This window comes from Rousettus aegyptiacus, unplaced genomic scaffold, assembly GCF_014176215.1.
Source record: "Rousettus aegyptiacus isolate mRouAeg1 unplaced genomic scaffold, mRouAeg1.p scaffold_m13_p_11, whole genome shotgun sequence".
In the NCBI taxonomy this organism is placed as follows: Eukaryota; Metazoa; Chordata; class Mammalia; order Chiroptera; family Pteropodidae; genus Rousettus; species Rousettus aegyptiacus.
In genome coordinates, this window is record NW_023416286.1 from 5,690,105 (window position 1) to 5,709,007 (window position 18,903).

At 44.4% G+C, this 18,903-nt stretch overlaps 1 protein-coding gene and 1 pseudogene across 4 annotated transcripts in view; both read right to left on the minus strand.

The window, feature by feature from the left end:
* ATP8A2 (ATPase phospholipid transporting 8A2) overlaps window positions 1-18,903 on the minus strand; it is a 476,394-nt gene that overhangs the window by 377,717 nt on the left and 79,774 nt on the right. For all 4 annotated transcript variants that reach the window (XM_036228443.1, XM_036228444.1, XM_036228445.1 and 1 more), the window contains exon 2: window positions 14,978-15,122. In XM_036228443.1, the coding sequence (XP_036084336.1) occupies window positions 14,978-15,122 (145 nt within the window). The remainder of the gene's footprint in view (window positions 1-14,977; window positions 15,123-18,903) is intronic.
* On the minus strand, window positions 11,430-11,548 carry LOC118609524 (annotated as a pseudogene).

Consider the following 18,903-nt stretch of genomic DNA (forward strand, 5'->3'; position numbering starts at 1 on the left):
TATTGTTTCAAACATCTGTTCCCACCCACTAGGTAGCCTTTTCATCCTGTTGATGGTTTCCTTTACTCTGAAAAGCTTTTTTGTTTTTTCTTTTGTTGCCTTTGCCCAAGTAGGTATGTCCAAAAAAATACTGCTAAGACAGGGGACAAAGTGTTTACTGCCTATGTTTTCTTCTAGGATTTTTTATAGTTTCAGGTCTTACATTTAAGTCTTTAATCCATTTTGAGTTTATTTTCATACGTGGTGTGAGAAAGTGGTCCAGTTTCGTTTTTTCGCATGCGTCTGCCCATTTTCCCAACATCACTTATATTTCCCAACACCAATGCCATTGCATATTCTTGCCTCCTTTGCCATAGGTTAATTAACCACAGTAAGTGTGGGTTTATTTCTGGCCTATCGCTGTTCCACCGATCCATGTGTCTGTTTTGTTCCAGTACCATGTCATTTCGTTTACTATAGCTTTGTAGTATAATTAGAGATCATGGAGCATGATACCTCCAACTTTGTCGTTCTTTCTCAAGATTGTTTTGGCTATTCGAGGTCTTTCGTGGTTCCATATAGATTTTAGAATTACATGTTCTAGTTCTGTGAAAAATGTCATTGGTATTTCGACAGGGATTATACTGACTCTATAGATTGCTCTGGGGAGTATGAACATTTTGATGTTATTAATTCTTCCAACCCATGAGCATGGTATGTCCTTCCATTTATTTGTCTTCTCCAATTTCTTTCATTAACGTCTTATAGTTTTCAGAGTACAGGTCTTTTACTTCCCTGGTTAAAAATATTCCTAGGTATTTTATTCTCTTTGATGCAATTGTAAATGGATTCTTTTCTTAATTTCTCTTTCTAATAGTTTGATATTTGTATATAGAAACACAACAGATTTCTGAATATTAATTTCATATCCTGCAACTTTATCAAATTCATTTATTAGTTCTAATAGTCTTTTGGTGGAATCTTTAGGGTTTTCTATATATAGCCATCTGCAAATAGTGACAATTTTACTTCTTCCTTTCCAATTTGGATGACTTTTATTTCTTTTTCTTGTATGACTACTGTGGCTAGGACTTCCAAAACTATGCTGAATAAAAGTGGTGAGAGTAGGCATCCCTGTCTTATTCCCGATCAGAGAAAAAGCCTGGAGCTTTTCTCACTGCTGAGTAAGACGTTAGTTGTGGATTTGTCACAGATGACCTTCACTATGCTGAGGAATGTCAGGGAAGAGTACTCTTATCACTGACTGATGTCGTTTACAATTGCGGGTGCACAGGAAGAATAAAAAGTAGGTTGACTTTTAGTCGTTTTTTTCATTCGCATCTCGGGCAGCGTGCTCCTTGGTCCTCCCTGGATGGTGGGACTTGGGCGAGTGAAGGTACGTGTTCTGGTTGGTTTCCTCATCTGGGAGATGTGAACACCAGCTGGGAGTAGCTCAGCCTCATCCACGCCTCACTTCTCACCTCTCTTTAAGAGAGCTGGTTTGGGTGTAGGAACCTGAGCTCTCGGGCCTATGCGGGGGTCTGTACCCCAAGGTGAGCCTAAAAGGAAAGGGCTATGGAAATGAAAGTTGTAAGGGAGGCAACCCCTTGAAGAACGGCCGACCCACCCGTGGCCTAGAAAGCACACACCGGAAGGCTGCTCTGAATCTTTCTCCGTTCTGACTTCTCTCTTAAAGGGCTGAGGACCTGTGTCAAAAAGCAGAGGGAAATAATAAAGGGGCAACTAACTTATCCACAGAAATGGATAACGCGTGTGTCCTTGAAGTCTTCTTTACTCAAACGTACCCAAAAAGCTAAAGAGAAACATGGGAAAAGATGAGAAAAAAAAAAAAAACAGTAAAAAGATGAACAGAATCGCAAATGCAGAGCCCTCTCGTTTTCGCCCCATCCCATCCCCTAGGCACCAAGAATAAATTTGTCGAATAAACAAGATTTAAACTTCCACTGATAAAAATGAGTACGGATGCCAGCAATCACATTAATTCCAAAGACACCTGCATTTGAGAGCAGATATCAATCTGTTATTCCTGAAGAATTGACATTAAAAGCATTTCACTCGGTGACCCCCTTTCAAGAGTACCTTATACATAAAAGCACAACATCCAAACCACCAATACATCAATTTCTGAGGTGTAAGTAACCGCTTTGGGGTTTCTACTTTGTTCAGTAAGCAATTAAGTGTGAAGGAAATCTCAGAACAACGCGTTAAGCCAATTTGTATTTTCTGCATAATTCTGACCTTCACCACTGGAGCAAAGTCGTTCAGCAAAGATTTTATGCTTCCAATTGGCTAGGAACTGCGCTCGGTGCTGGGGAGTGCGCGAGATAAAACAGACAGGCTTTGCCATCAAGGATGAAACCGCAGAGCTGGAGAGTCAGAGACTGTAAAAATAGATGTGATGCAATGTGCTAAGCTCCACAACCGAAACGTCTGTGCGACTCCGTGGCGCGAAGAGGGGACGGCTCGGCCCACAAAGCGCGGGGCTGCAGGAGACGCTTCTTAAGAGACAGGAGACCTGAGCCTTCAAAGACAGAGCTCACCAAGAGGCAAGGCTTTGGGAGGGCGAAAGGGAACATCTAGGGAAAGTTACCAGCGAGTCGCTCACTGCAGCTAGAGCACGAGGAAAAGGAAGTAGGGGTAGGGAACGGGACGCCTCGGATAGAATGACAGTGGCCTTGAATATCGTGCTGAAGACAAAATGAAGGGAGCAGTGGTCACCGAACAGAGAGATTCGCAGTGCCCCCGCTGTGTGAGGGTGAGGTCGCTGGCAGGGAAGTGGGCACAGAGGCAGGGCGTCACGCTGCAGGTGGAGAGATCAGAGCCTGACCCGGGGGACGCCATCTACTCGACGAAGCAGATCTGGTTTGAACCTCATGCCAGTCCCACGGAGCTTCTCTCTCAGCCCTCTAATCCTCCCCCCCCACCCCTACCCCCCACCCCCAGGCCTGGAAGAGCACCACGTTCTCTTGAGATCCTTGGGGAAAATGAGTGTGGTAAGTTTGACCACACTGCAGAAATGGGGAGGAAAACAAAGTCATTTGAACTTGCTTTAAATGTGTATACCAATTTTTTTAAAACATGGGGCTTGCCGTGGTACACAGTGAGATGTTAAGACAAGGCAAAGAAAAAAAGGACGCCATAAAAACTGACAACTTGATAGAATACCGAAACTCCCTGTAATGATGGAGATCTACTCTTTCAAAGAGCAATAAGACTATTATTCGAAGTCCCTAAAATAATAGTCAGATTCACAGAGACAGAAGGCAGACTGCTGGCGACCAGCTGCTGGGGGGATGGGGGTAGGGGGGATGGAGGGATAGGGGGATGGGGGGATGGGAAGCTGCTTCATAAACATTAGGTCTCTGGAAAGGTAAAAAGAGCCCTGGAGCTTGGTGGCACACCAGCGTGGAAGTCCTCGGTACCACCGAACTGCACACTGAAAAATGGCCGAGACACGAAATTTTATGTATGTGTATTTACCACAATTAAAAAGAAAAAACAGACTAGAAAAAGAGCAGTAAGCCTCTCTGTGACTTGCTATGGAAACGGGGCACATAATCTCCACGGAGCATTACGCTCCAGACACTTCCTCTCTTGCAGCCTCGTTTGGGGGCGCAAAGTCTTCGAGGGAAGGATGCTTCTCATAGGACAGATGCGGAAATGCAGGTTCCGAGAAATTACAGGAGAAGCTCCTTCAGCTGGTCGCAGGCAAAGCCAAGACTTGTTTCCTGGTTTGCCTTTGGCCCTTTCCCTTTACCTAATTGCCTTACCCCTCGGGCTATTAAAAACAAACAAAATAAAGATAGCTTTTTCCATTGCCGGGTTTTCCAATAAATACTTAATTTAAATTTCTCCACGGTAACCTCAGGCGAACATGAAAATTAATCTTTAAAATCAGGATGCTGCAAAAAGAAAACGTAGTTTGTTCTTAAAGATACTCATCCTGCTCTATCCTCACGTTCCTTTCTAATGTCTACTAAGGCAATTCAAAGCCCATTTGTTTTTTTAACTCGAGTGATATGTACCAAGTTTGGTGGGAACGTAATCGCCAAACTCACAGTCCAACATGCAAATGACAGCGACATCGAAATGTATAAAACCCTGAGCCAGGCACTGTTTAATGAGCTTATGTATATTCATTAATTTAATCCTCACGACAATCCTGAGACATAGGCACTAAGATTGGGGTGACAATAAATGAGGATCACCTTCGGCAAAACCACCTGGAGCACTAGTTTCAAACAGAAACCAGAGCCCCGTCCGGACCAGCTGATCTTTACAGGCAACGAGACATGAGATGCACATTACGGCCCCGTGGAGTGCAAAGGAAATTGAGGGCAAAAAGTGAATCTTGGCATTTGACATCATTTTGCAGATTCCACAAAAATGTATTTGATAATTTTATGGGGTGTGGACACCTTGGCAAAAGGTTAAAAAAAAAGGTTTTAGAGACAATTCACTTTTTAGTCAGAGGCTCTCTTTACAGTCTTACAAAGCAGAGAACACATCTTAGAAGATACTAGCACATTCTAGCACGCCTGCAGGATTCAGCCGCAGCTCCATTCGTTCTCCATGGATGGGTGTGGACCTGTTTTTATGCTGCTTTAATTTTTAAAACACTCAGTGTGTTTCGAAAAGCCATGGGTTTCTTTAAAAGGCTAGACATTCTTATTGTACTCCTTTTTGCTAACGGTATTATCTCAAAATGTCAAAATTTATGAGGTTCCTTAGCACGACAGTTCAAAAAGACATGATTCATAATCAGTTTATCTTCGACTGCTATGGGAGAAAACATATTTAGCTATGAAGAATGTTATATCAAAATTTTCCAGCTATTTATATTAAAAAAAAGCATTATGATTTAAAATCAAAGTCAGCTAAATGTCTTATAAAGCAATCAGTATTCCAAAATCCTTAATTAGTGGGTTGGTTTCTACAAAACACTTATTTCATAGCGAATGCCAGTATTGTATTAAAAATAGTTTCTTCTCTAGTTAAATGTGTGAAATATGATTTTAAAAAATTGCCGGGCCACTATACTACATCCATGAGCGCTGGCCAAATAAAATACTAGCAAACGGACCACAAAACTACAAATACACGGTCTCAAAAATTCAAAGGGAAACTCATGAAAATATTGTCACTTAGCTGACTGACAGCCTCCAGCTTTCTCAACATTTCCTCAAAATTCATACACATTACCATGTAGTTTTGTAGCTTTAGAGGTACAGTTTCAAGGGCAAAAATATAAAAACCTTCTCCAACCCTCACTTTAATTTTTGTTGAGTATAGGGGCAATGTAAATTAAAGCAGTCATCAATTAACTTCACTAAATAAGAAAACGTCCTCTTTTGCAAGGATATCGTAGAAAACCCAGCTCATGGGGAGACCACATATCTTCCCTGAGACGACACTAAAAAGCTTTTCTCCATAAAAGAATCTGTGGCTGTTACACTATCAAACACGTGACAGTTCATGAAGACTGACTGAAATGTGACACTGAAATTAGTATTTTGTTATGGTCACTAAAAATATTTACTGGTACTTATGGATCTACTGCACTTTTAATGCATAGCGACCACAGGATGTGCCAGTGTGAAGAAAGAAATTTCCATATCAGCTAAAGTTGGACTAGAATGGTTTACAAGGTGAATTAATAAGGTCCAAACAGAGGCAGATGTTCAGGTGTAGGCCAAATGACTTATAAACATTAAGTAAGCATTTTGTACCCATTTATACCAAATGGTGGAAGGAGACTGGTAAAGGTTATCAGTAAGGATCTCTCATTACATTGTTTTTTTTTTTTTTTGCTTTAGAGTCCCCCAACTTTAAAATACCTACACTGTTTGGCTTATAAATATGGAACCTATGTCAAGACCTCCATTTGGAGAATAACTGTGGTACACACACACTACACACACAAACACACACTCTTTCCAGTACTTAAAATTACTTCTCCTGCAATGTCTAAGTGTATATAGTGAAAAAACTCTATTGAAATACGAGTGGCAAAGAAACTTCTGACAGCAGCAGGCAAAACAGTAATATGGAGAGAAATTAAGGTTTCTGTCTGCCCTTTCCATAGGCATTCCATGAAACAATTCAATTTACTCTGGTGTATTAACACTAGAAAGGTTAAAACTCTAATTGGGGAAGGTAACATTAAAAATTAATTTGAGGTAGTTTTAACAAAGATGGAATACTGGGGAAGTAATTATGACAAATTACTCAGCAAACAGACTTACAGTTTTAAAATAAAGAGCTCTATTTTTAAATTGTCGGAGCGGGGTAACACATTTCATATGCTAGACAAGAAGACTTTCAGAACCCCCACCCTTTGCTAGAATAGAAATAAAGGAATAATATTTTTGATTGGGTAATGTGAAGAACATTCCTTTATATAAATGAGTCTCCAATGATTCAGATTAAATACTATGCGCGGTGCCAAATTTCGTAGAAGGAACCAAGCAGAGTCCAAACAGCTGAGGAGCCGACAGCCCGAAACAAGGAAGGAAAGAGGCGGGAGAAAGAGCAGGGAGAGGAAGGTACAGACCCCACGCTCACACTTCAGTGACGTTCTGGTTCTTTGTTTGGACCAAGTTTAAGGCTTTATTCTAAGGTGAAGACTCTTAGTTGGCATCTGGTTGCAGGTGGAAGTCACACTGACTTTGATGTGAATTTACACCTGACTCTGTTCTCTCAGTACCCCAAAGGGGAGGCCGATGTCTCAACTTAACAATAAACACACACACTCGAACACCTCTCGGTTCTGTCTGATGCTCTCAGCGCAGCGTGCTTGCTTGTAGAAGCTGCGGCCTAGAAAAATATATACAGAAGCCTCTAACACCCCAAATTTACCTTGTTGTTCTGTAGCCTGCATATTTACTCTCCAGGGAGTCTCATGTCTCTTGCATTCAAGTACATTTTCCTTTTTCCTCCAGCTCATCGACTGAATGTTTTGGGTTTCAAATAACTGGATAGTGAGTTGCGCGTGTGGCACAAAACAACTGAGCGACAACCGGCCTAGATCACGGGACACTCTGGACACCGTACAGCTAATGCTGCACTTTGGGTTGTACGCAGATTCTCACCCACTTCTTACCACCCTGCGAGGTGTGACCTTGTCACAGTTCCTGCTCGCTAAGTTGAGGATCTTGGATTCGAATATATCTAGGGGCAGAGAAGGAGCCGTCGGAAGCTGGGGTGTCGCTCCAGTAGGACTGCCTTGCTGAGAGGAACCAAAAGACGGCTGCCCCTCTTCCTGACACAGCCAACGGAGGTCACCCATGGACTTCTGATCCCCTGGGGCCGTCTAATACTGAGGAGAAAGAGGGTCTGCGCTATTTTGAAGTCAATGACCTTGCCCCAACCCACTGTTCAAAAAGTTATTTAAAAATCCTCAGGAATACGAGCCACGGTGTCACCACCTTCCTTGTCCCCAAACCTGGAACCCTGGAACCACACTTACTATTCCTCTACCCCTCACCTAACTCTCCCGTGACCTCTTCTTCTCCTGCAAAGCCCGGGCCCGGCCCCTCTGTCTGGGCCATCGCCACAGCCTAACGCACTTGCAAGCGCAGAGCACGTGGCCATACACACATGCCGCACCCAGAAGGCTCTCGAACACGAATATGACGTTGTCGCTGCCCTTTTAAAAGCTTTCCTGCTACAGCTAACCCACCTCCAGGGGCCTGGCCTCGCACCGCACGTCGCCCGTCATCCCTGCCGCCCTCCGCGTCACCTCCAGAAAGATGCGCACCTGGCCCCTCTGCGCATGCACTCCCCGGGCCTCCCCACGTGACCGCGCCTCCTCTTTCAGGCTGACCTTCGCTCACTCACCTTCCGGCCCCGCCCAGGCTCACCTACCAGCCGATCTCCCCGGCCCTGCAGAGCCTTGACTACCCGCCCAGCCCCGACTCGGTACTCCGCGTGGATGGGGACTGAAGTGCCTTCCCAGTGTCCACCAAACGCAGGGGCAGCAACTGCGCCTCGGTCTCCGTAATGCGATCGATCAGTCTCGGTGCAGCTGAGGCCAGAGTCATAGCTGGACCGGGTCAGGCCAAACAGGTGTTCTCCAAGGAAGCAGGTGGCTCCGAAATGGAATGTGAGAAGACATTGTCAGAGCTTATATGTAAATGCGCCTCCAAAAAACGTAAAGCTTTAATAACGTCTACTGAGAGGGTAGACACTGGTTCCCCCACATGGTCCTGTTAACACGGTTAGAGGGGGCGCTGTCCAATGGGGGGGCGGGGTGAGGGTGTGCTATGGACTGAATTGTGTCCCCTGAAAATCCCCCTAACCTTCGGCGTGTTGGTATGTGGAGGTGGGGCCTTTGGGAGGTGATTAAGGAGAGATAAGGCCACGAGAGTGCCCCAGCATGGGGTGAGTTGGTGCCCTTAGAAGAAGGGACCCCAAAGACCTTGGTTTCTCATCACCACGTGAGGATGAAGCGAGATGGCAGCGGTCCAAAAGCCAGGAAGAGGGGCCTCGCCAGAACCTGACCACACTGGCGCCCTGTGCGAGAAAATCCGTTTCTATTATGTAAGCCCCACTCCCGCCCCCCAGGCTATGGTACTCCTTTACGGGGGCCTGAGCTGACTAAAACAGGGAGAAACAGTTGTACCCACACACACACACACCCCGGTGTGTTCTTGCTGCTTATTGCTACATGTTTCAGTTTCTGTGTCCAGCTAGGTGGGTTCATAAATTAACTTATCCAACTTCAACTAAACTAACTATGCCCCCCCCCAAAAAAAACAAGTGGCTTCAGAATCATTCAATAAAACAAGCCACAAATTGAAAGTGATAAGCAAATGACAAGCAAATAAAAAAACGCAGAAATGCTATTCCTAAAAAGAGTTCTTTGATACCGGTTTCGTCAGTTAAACATTAGGAATAATTTAATGAACTCTGGTAAGTCCGCAAAATATATATATATTCCAAATAATCAAGACAAGTATTGGCCATATGGATTTACATCCATAATTCTTAATGGAGAACCGTGGTAAATACATGTTGGGTCTTGATAATAACTAGTGATAGTAACGCATACACACAGATGTGATGTTTAAGTATACATAGTAAAGGGTCTTAGTAATAAGTCTTACTGACGGGATACATGATCAAAAAAGTTTGGAGACCAGTGACGCAGGCACAGAACTCGTATGACAGAGTCAGGCCCACTGTCGAGCTGGCGTCTCTTCTCAGGCAGGCGTGAAAGCTGAAACCAGCTGACACCTCCCAGAGGCTTTGGAGTGGCACATGTAACAGATACTGAAGATATACAGAACAATCCCTCAGAACGACCAACGACAACATCCCAAACTCAGCGCCAGATCCCTTGTTAACTGTATCTGATATAAAATCGTAAGAGTAGCTAAGAGCCTGTCATTTAAGTGTTGAAGAGCTGACTTTCATTCCAGAGAAAGGCACAGATCAGCACTGAAACCACCAAACTCAACCTCATGGTTTCGGGAAATTTCTTTGCAGAACATCCCCACACCCCAACAATGGCCAGCCTCTCCTTTTGTTCTCTCTAAGCATTGTCCCTCCTGAAAGGGAAGTTGATTAGCATTTCTGAGTAAGCTTTTGCTGTCTGTTGAGTGGCTCAGCCATAAGTAGTAGAATACACACTTCGATGCCACTTTTAGATAGCTACGCAAACGCTCACATGACTACACTCTGACCCCGGAACTTTCTGCAGTCCACAGTGCTGCCTACTTTTTCAACTTTATGCAGTTGGATCAGACATTGAGCAAATAAAACTCTCCATGCTGCCATCCCGGGGAATGTCGTTTGACACCAAGAGGTGGGTGTTCTCCCATCCACTTAGCTCGGGGAACATGTGGTCCAGTCTCCTTTGACCATCACCTCCTCTAAGTATGTCCGTCTCCAATAAAGGGCCCAAACATTTCCTAAGACACCCAACAGAAAGACAAACAAGTTTAGCATCTAGTTCCTACTCTCCCAGATACTTCTGGTTAATTTTTAAAACATTTTTAATTTGAGGTGACTTGATACTTACAGAAGAGTTATAAAAACGCTCAGAGTTGCCATAGACCCTTCGCCCAGTCTACCCACAGTGTTGATATCCTACACCACCGTAGTCCAATGATGAAAACTGATTAAACGTCGTGGCACAGCACTACCCCAACTACAGAATATAGTCAAAGCTCACCCATTTTTCAACCAATGCACTTTTTCTGTTCTAAGATATGATTCAGAACTGCCACTGAGTTTAACTGTCATAGCTCCTTAGTTTCCTCCAATTCTGGTTAAATTTTAACTGGTGTTTTTCACAAATCCCAAGGCTTAATTCCTTTTATCTCTAAAAGTCAGAAGTGCCCATGAGTCCACAGGTGACAAGAATTAGCAGAATTTGGGAACAGGGGGCAGGGGCAATAAGTTACTGACTAGAACTCATAAACCAAACACCTTTACCTGTTTTCATAAATGAGAATGGACCAAGGTTTCTTTGGTCAATTCAAAATACGCTCCACATCCACCCATACAAAGGTCAACTTGATAAAGAAATGGCCGTGTGAGTCTGCTCTAGACATTGGCTGTTTCCTTAGAAATACCAAAAAATGGGCCCCAGGCTGACACGATTCTGTTTCTAAAAGTAGATTTCCATAAAGCTTGTGTACGTAATGGTTACCTCAATCACACAGTGCCAAAGTTCCCCCAATTTGAATATTTTTATCTGCAGAATGCCTCCAAAGCTTCATCCAGGGGTAAAAACCTGATAAAAAGTACTAATTACTAGAAACTTCTGTGGCATTAATTGCTGCTGGTATGTATAAATTAAGGACTCTCGATATGCTATGACATTCATATAAAAAAAAATACAAGATTACAAGAGTACATGGTTTGGAGAATAACCAAGTATATCTGCCTCTAATTTTAAAAAACTGAATATGAGAAGGTTATATGTAATTAGCTTGACTGTAGTATTTCACTATGTACATGTATATCAAATTGTTACGTCGTACACTTTAAATACATACACTTTTACTACAATATATAAATAAACAGAGAAATAAAAACGGAAGAAAATCTTGAGGCTGTTTTAAGGACGGTACATGAAATGCTTTCGACATAATTACTCTTTATAATGATTTTTATACACTTTTACCTTTGCCAACTTTGATAAGGACAGCTGTTCAAATGGGATATGTAGACCTTGGTTTTTAAAGCACTGATCTTTATGTGAATCGAAACTAAGTTATGACCGTTGCTAGGGTCTTGGTATTGTTTCTTCGTTAAGTTATGAGCAGCCCAAGTGTTAAGACCAAATCCCACCTAAATTCTGCAGTTTTAAACGCTTAGAGGGGAATCGTTCACCCTTACAGCATTCAATGCTATCAGATCTCATCCTGTATGTATCATCTGTCACCAGCATTCATGCACAAACTGTTTTTTTTTTTGAATGCCTACAGCACCTGGTCTTCCTAGGTGGTCTCCCATCCAAGTACGAACCAGGCCCGACCCTGTTTAGCTTCCGAGATCAGATGAGATTGCGCATGTTCGGGGTGGCATGGCCGTAGATACAAACTGGTTTTTGAAGATGATTTGGTTCTCTTCATTCACTAAGACAAAAATACCCTCTCAGACATTCGGATCCCAGCAAAGGCAAATTCTATTTTAAACTTATCTTGGCAAAACCAACAAAAGATTCACATAAAGCAACTTTTCTTTGATAGGACAATCCGACCTGCTTCAATGAAGATTTTTTGCTAGGTAAAACTCTCAGCTGAAATAAATGACTCACTGGAAACGAAATATCTAAACATTCCTAACCTGCTTTGAAGACCTGATTTCAAACAGAAAAAAAGATGCCTTTCAGCCTTGAAAGTCACAGTTTCAAACAGCTTCCTGAGAATCTCATAGAGAGACTGCATATTCCTGATCACAATTACATAAATATTGCCCATTCCTTTGATCGAGAAACTATTTCAAGATATTTTCTGGATGGAAAAAAACAAACTTTTTAAACTTTGAACATTTTTGAAAATTTAGATACACGGAATTAAAGCAAGCTTTTTACACACATTTAATGTTTAACTTAAAACACTTCAAAGGAAATGATATCATTCACATGAACTACCCCAAACAGGGAAATATAGAGAGACAGAAAGTAGATTAGTGGTTGTTTGGGGTCAAGGCGGGGTGGCGGGGAGGCTGTGGCAGTGGGGAGGATAACCCAAGGGCATAAGGCTTCTTCTGGAAGCAATGAAAATATTCTAAAATTGTGGTGATGGCCATATAACTAAATATGAATATACTAAAAAACAGGGAACTGTACACTTCAGATGGGTGAATACTTCAATAAAGCTGCTAAAAATATTTAAAAGAAGATACTATTGTATACTTTGGGGGAAAGGGGATCCGCTAGGTTGACACACACGCAATCCTAGACACGCATAGGTGCATTGCAAGATCCCATTTAATACTACTTATTTGTAGAGGACGAACAGGTTATTGTCCTCACGGTTAAGGGCCTAGAAAATTGGCGCCTAGGAGAGAAAGAGAGACCGTGTCACACTTCTCCATGACTTGATAACCCAATTTACTGGTGTTGGTAATGGAAAACTTCAGCCTCCCACAGCTTTAGATATGATTCTTGGTGTCGACAACGAGAACGAGATTTGGAGAGAGATCCATTCCCATGGCATGGACACCCCAAGAATCTCCAGGAATTGCTTGGACTTTGACGTCACACTTTCCCCTGAGGGTGCCAAGGCCATGGTCAACTCCAGTGGTGAACTTCTTCCTCCTACCGACGGGGCCCAGCCTCTCTTAGATACATTAGTTCAAATGTTAACCTTACACCTTCGATCCCTATCCTGATTTCACCACACCATCCCTCAGCATCCTCCCCCAGAACCCAACAGCCACCTCCCTCTTTAGCAAACTTTCATCTCTTTCCTGAATTCAAAATGCCAGTGGCTCGTGAAGGCGGTCACGAGCAACAGCCTCGATCCTCAGAGCTCCAAGCCAGGAAGGATGAGTGAGAAAGTCTGTGCCAGGGAGGCCCAGCCTCCGAGGTGTACAGCATCCAAATAAAACCGTGGGTTAGCATGAACCTCACCTGTCTCACATGGTTCCGTCATTTCATAAACCTCAGTTTAGAAGCAAACGATCTAGCCTCCAAACAAAACCACTAACCTTTTCTCAAGAAAAATTATATCTAAAAAAATTCTTTATCAACTTCCTTTTATGAAAATATTCCTTTAAATAGCTTTATCGACTTTTAGCAAACATTCATGGTCAAGATAAAAAGCCTTATTTTAAGGAATCAGTATTTTTATAAAACTTGACTTCAGCAATATTAAAATGCCAAAATAATGTGGGTCGACATTTTGTAAAGTCCTTAAACTATAATGACAAGAAGCTTTATAATCAATTCCTTAATGAATCATATGACCATTAGTAATTTCCATGTATGTGTACAGTCTGGGCGAAGTAAATACTCAAAGGCTGTCATTTTATAGAAAAGCAAGGGCCATAATTTCTTTGATCCTATTCAGTGTGTTCTGCAACTAACACTCACAGTATAAGCCATGAACTCAAATTCTGTAGCATGCATAGGTATGTCATTCCTTTTATGGTCATATAATATTCCATCGTATGGATTCACCACATTTTATTCATTGATTCATTCATCAGTCGGTAGACATTTTCGGCTATTATGAACATTTTTCGGCTATTATGTACATTTTTTGTGTGGACACGTTTTCATTTCTCTTGGGTTTATATGCCTAGGACTTGAATTGCTGGATCGTATGGTAACTTTACATTCAACCTTTTGAGGAACTGTCAAACCGTTATCCACAGCAGCTACAGCAATAATAGATGAAGGTATCACATCCACCTAATATACACCATTCCACCCCAAATCCTATCCAGCTGCAATAACGACCACCAGCCAAACCTTTCTAAATAAAGACATCAGGCTCGGCAGCCTGTACAAGAGCTACTGCCATCATGGGATTCTTTAACATATAACAACAGCAAAGTTTTAGCCAGAGCCTTCTAGAGAGATCATGAACTGCATTTCAAGCTTGTGAACAATCTGTGCGTAACCTGACCAGTCATGTAATTTCTCTACACCTGAACTTGGTGGTGTTCTGAGCCACTCACTGTTACCACATCCCCTGAAGTCACTCCCAGAGATAAGGTTGTCTCAGCCTGAAATTTTAATGAAATTTGAAAATGGACTAACACCCATGCCTAGTCGATTCGCACAGCAGAAAGTATTTGAGCCTTAGCAGTCAGACAGGCCGGGTTCTATTTCCAGGTCTGCATTTCGTAGCTATAGGACCATAGGTACATTATTTAACATCTTTGTCTCGGTTTCCTGATCTGAAGGTAATAATGCCTTCTTCAAGAAGTTATGAGGATTTATAAAGCTGGTGTAGCTAAAGCACCTGATGCAGTAGCCAGCAAAGAGTAGACATTTAAATGTAGCTTCCATCCACCCCTCTGCTACCTCTGGGCGGTTTCACGTCCAAAGAAGACATCTTCACAAATGTCCTGGACCATTTAGACCTGAATGCGACTTGTGAGATTCCTTTCTAAAGCACTTCCCCCACATTAAGGCCCGTAAATTGCTAAAAGGAGCTAGCGCCTGGCTTAAAACAGGACGAGGGGCAAATCGTGGCAGGGCGCTCTGGGATGGAGGGATGAGACCTCATTCTTGTCAGGCAGCTAAGAATAAAAACTTCCTCGGGGCTCACAGACAGCCTGAGCATAGAATAGATGCGAAGGAGAGGCAGGTAAGAGCCGCATTCATACGACCCCATCGGAAGCGCGGGTGTAGACCGCCAGGCTGGGGAGAGGGGAGGCGGACGGGGCTGCGGGAAGCCGACAGGGGTCGGGGCTGAAGGGGTGTGTGGAAAAGCCAACGTGAGGCTGACGAGCCCCATCCCCGCTCTGCGTCCCCTGCCTCTCGCGTGTCTCGGCCGCCTTCTCCTACCTGATCTGGTTGTCACAGAATTTGTTGAGATGCGGCTGATTGAGGTAAATGGTGCGGGCTGGCGCCTCCAGCTGGTCTGCAATGGACGTGGCCCGGGACATCGCATCATCTGCCTTCCTATAGCCCAGAGAAGGACGAACAGGTCCTGCGGAGGAGAGGCGCGGGCAGAGAACACAGCACAAAGAAGTCACGTCAGGCGGGCGCGGCGGCGGGCGGGGACCAGCGCGAAGGGATGCTCGGCGCTGCGGGGCCCGCCTATGGACCTGGGCTCCCGCGGGGACCGCGGCGCAGCTGCTGCGCTCGGCCCCGCCCCTCGCCGCGCCCGCCCCGCCCCTCGCCGCGCCCGCCCCGCCCCCTCGCCGCGCCCCGCCCCGCCCTGCCGGCTGGCCCCCCAGGCCACAGAGGGAGCCTCTCCCGTGACAGCCGCGCCGCCTGCCGGGGCCGCTCCGGCTCCTGCGCCCGCGCCGCGGCTGCCGGGGGCGGGGCGCGCGGAGGCCAAGGCCACCTGACCCGGCCAGCTCCCCCCTGCCGGCCCGGGGACTGGCTCTGGCGCTCCGTTTTCTCGGCTTGTTTGTGCTTCTGTACGAACTGAGAGAGGACAGCAAAGGGGACACATATGCCCTGCATTCGGTCACCGCAGAAACGGGTGGCGCACGTACCGCCCTGTGCTCTGAGAATGAAATTCCCAGACCTCGCAGTGATCGCGAACCCCCCGGCGGCTTTACGCCCCTGGCGACCCCGGTGCACCCACAGGTGCATGGTCTTTCAGGTGGTTGCTCGAGCCGCTGGTTCTGCTTTTAAGACACGAGCACCTCCATTCCGTTAAGATTTCATTTCAATCCTGGAGTTGCCCCTCTCGGTGAGCTCAACCTCCCCATATCCTTCGCTTCAGGAGGTGTAGACGTGGAGAACAGTGATAGACCCATTTCTGAAACTGCTATGTACACGCGCACGGAAGATCCTAACCGCACGTCCGACCCCCAAGCAGCATCGCTCAGGAGAAGGGACCCTTCTGGAGAACTGACCTTCAGGGAGGGGCACCTGAAAGAAAGGGTCTCGGAAAAATCAGCACTCTCCAGATGAAGCCTTCTCTCCTTTTTCCTTAAATATTAATTTGCTCTAATATCTGCCACACTTTCCACCTATCCAAGACACACATGTTGCATGTTATTTAAGACACTGACATCTCATTTCAATAAGCATCTACTTGGCAGCGGCAAAGAATGTTCATCGACACAGGAGAAACCTTTCGAAAGAGCAAGATTTGGCTAATTTACTATGTCATCTTTTTAAAGTCATTAGAATCCCGTTGCAATCCTGATCATAAGAGGCAGACAATGATCACATAACCCTGGTTACTAAGAGCTGAAGGACTGTCCTGAACACTGCTCATAGCCAGGTCCCTGGTCCTAGGCCAGGTGTATGTCCTCAGCAGCCTGGCTGTTCCTAGCTGCACAACCACGCTCACATCTCTGCCTCTCCCCCCCACCCCACCCCCACCCCCCCACCCCCGCCCCACACACACCCTCCCCCTCTCCACAGGACACTGCTCACCCTCCCCTCCTCAACAAGGGTCAGGATTTCCTAGTCCAAGTCTGGCTGGCCTGCCAGCTTGGGCTCCTGGAGGAGGCCAGGTTTCAAAGCATCGGCTGATTTCAGGCAGACAACGAATATCTTTGAACTAGACTATATTTTAAATATATATATAGAGAGAAATTATATATATAAATGTATATATATACATATATACACATATATACATACATATATACATTTATATATAAATTTATAAATGTATATATATAAATTATATATATTTATATATAAATTATAAATTATATGTATATATGGCTTTTTCTATCTGCCCGCTTACCCTGCTTCATTTTTCCCCATAGCATTTATCTCATCACCTCCTGTTATTTATGTATGGCCTGTCTTCCCAAGGGCAAGAAGCTCCAGGACAGCAGGGATGCGTTTCGCTCACTGCTGTGACCTCACACCGGGCACCCAGAACAGTGCCTGGCACATAATGGCCACTCACTCATATTTGCTGGCTGAATAAGTCATTTCGACTCAAGTCCTATAAAGGGTCGCTTTAACTTCCCCGAGACGCAGTGATATGCAGCCAGGGCTCAAACCCCATGTCCTGGTATGAGTCAAAGTAGCTCATTGTGACATCTGTCCACTTAGTGCTCGCCACTCGGGCTGCATACTGTCGTGGAGGGACCGCTCACAATTCACCAGTTCCCTGCCCCACAAAAGCAAAAGATCTGGCTCCGGTCCTCAAAAACGTGAACTGGCATAACCATGGTTACCAGTGTGCCACAGCCTATGACCAAGTGATTAAGTGGGTTTGAAGGTGATGAGTAGGGTCAGAGGTCAGCAGCCTCCTGGTATGTGGGGTGGACAGCTGGTCAGAACTGAGTCTGAGGATAGACATAAGAGCCTTAAAGTAGGGGAGTGGTTTATATTAGGTGAGGGGCAGACATTCAGGAGAAGAGCCAGCAGAGTGTAAGCAAAGGCCCAATAGACAATCTGTATCAGAGGCCAATTAAAAAACGAACAAACAAGAAACAGTACTAAGGGCCAAAATTGGGAAATAGTAGAAAGGACTCTCAGGGGGAAAAAAAAAAAGCCTGTGGCCAGACTGTGCAAGACTAAATGGCAGAAGAAGATGCTTGAAGTTCATCCTGAAGGTCATGTGAAGCCACAGACGGTTTCTCGGCAGGAGAGCAGCGCACCTGGCCGCGATGTACGCGTGGGAGCAGAAGGAGGGGAGAATTCGTAGGTAAGGAGATCAGGGAGGAAATTTATTCTACAACCTAGAAGCAAGATGATAAATGCATGAATTAAATAAATACAAACAAATAAAAAAAAGAACATGAACATGAGAACCCTATCAAAAGAAAACTCTGCAAGACTATTTTTTGATTGAATGTGTAGGCCAGAAAAAAGAAATATTAAATAATTGGGATTTAAAGAGAAGACTAGGGGGGGAAAAAAAGCATCACTGATAGAAATAAGAATGGAAACAACAGTTTTTCCAAACAAGGATTTAAATGTTGGACAATAAACATCAGGGCAATAAATACACACACACACACACACACACACACACACACACACACACACGAACAATTAATGATAACAGAACTAAGGGAAATAAGATTTCCCAAGTACCTTTCACGCATCAGGCTAACTCACTTTTCTGCATCAACAGAGCCAGACCTGGAATTTTATCCCAGGTAGAAGTAGTTAGTTTCCCCCTAAGATTCAGATAACTGTCTTCTACCTCAGTAGCTGCATCCTCGCCCAGCCTTGCTTTGGAGACAAACATTAATCTTCTCAAAATAACACAAATTTGATACAGATGTATTCCCTAAGGAAAACACTATTCCATATACATAGCAAAGTACATTATGACTAAGGCTTCAAATTCAGACCAATGAGAGGAATTGCGAGTTAATGCATTTTAAAAATACCACCACATGAAATGAGAGTGTATGCTTACAACTCCCCCCATCCAAACAAGCAGTGTCAGCAGATAATGGGAGTTCAATAAATACCTATTGAGAAAGAAACCGAAATAAAAAGAAAGGATAAAGAGAAACGAGAGTCAGCACAAGCGCAAAGTTTTTCTGTCACCAAGTAGAAATACAGAAAAGACAGCTGACGGTCACGAGGGCGGGGACTTTGTCTTGTCTGTGGCTCGATCCCTGTCATCCCGAATAATTTCTAGCACGCAGTAGGCAGTCCGTAAGCACATGTCAAACAGATTAATAAAGGGCCGATGTAGTGGACGCCTTCTGAAGAGGCTCATTCAGACGCTGAACCGAAGACGATCTGAATTGCGTGGTCCCCTTCATCCATCACAGCTCTTTGTTCCGAGGATGGTTACTTGGTCCATCGAAAAGCCTCTCCTCTGG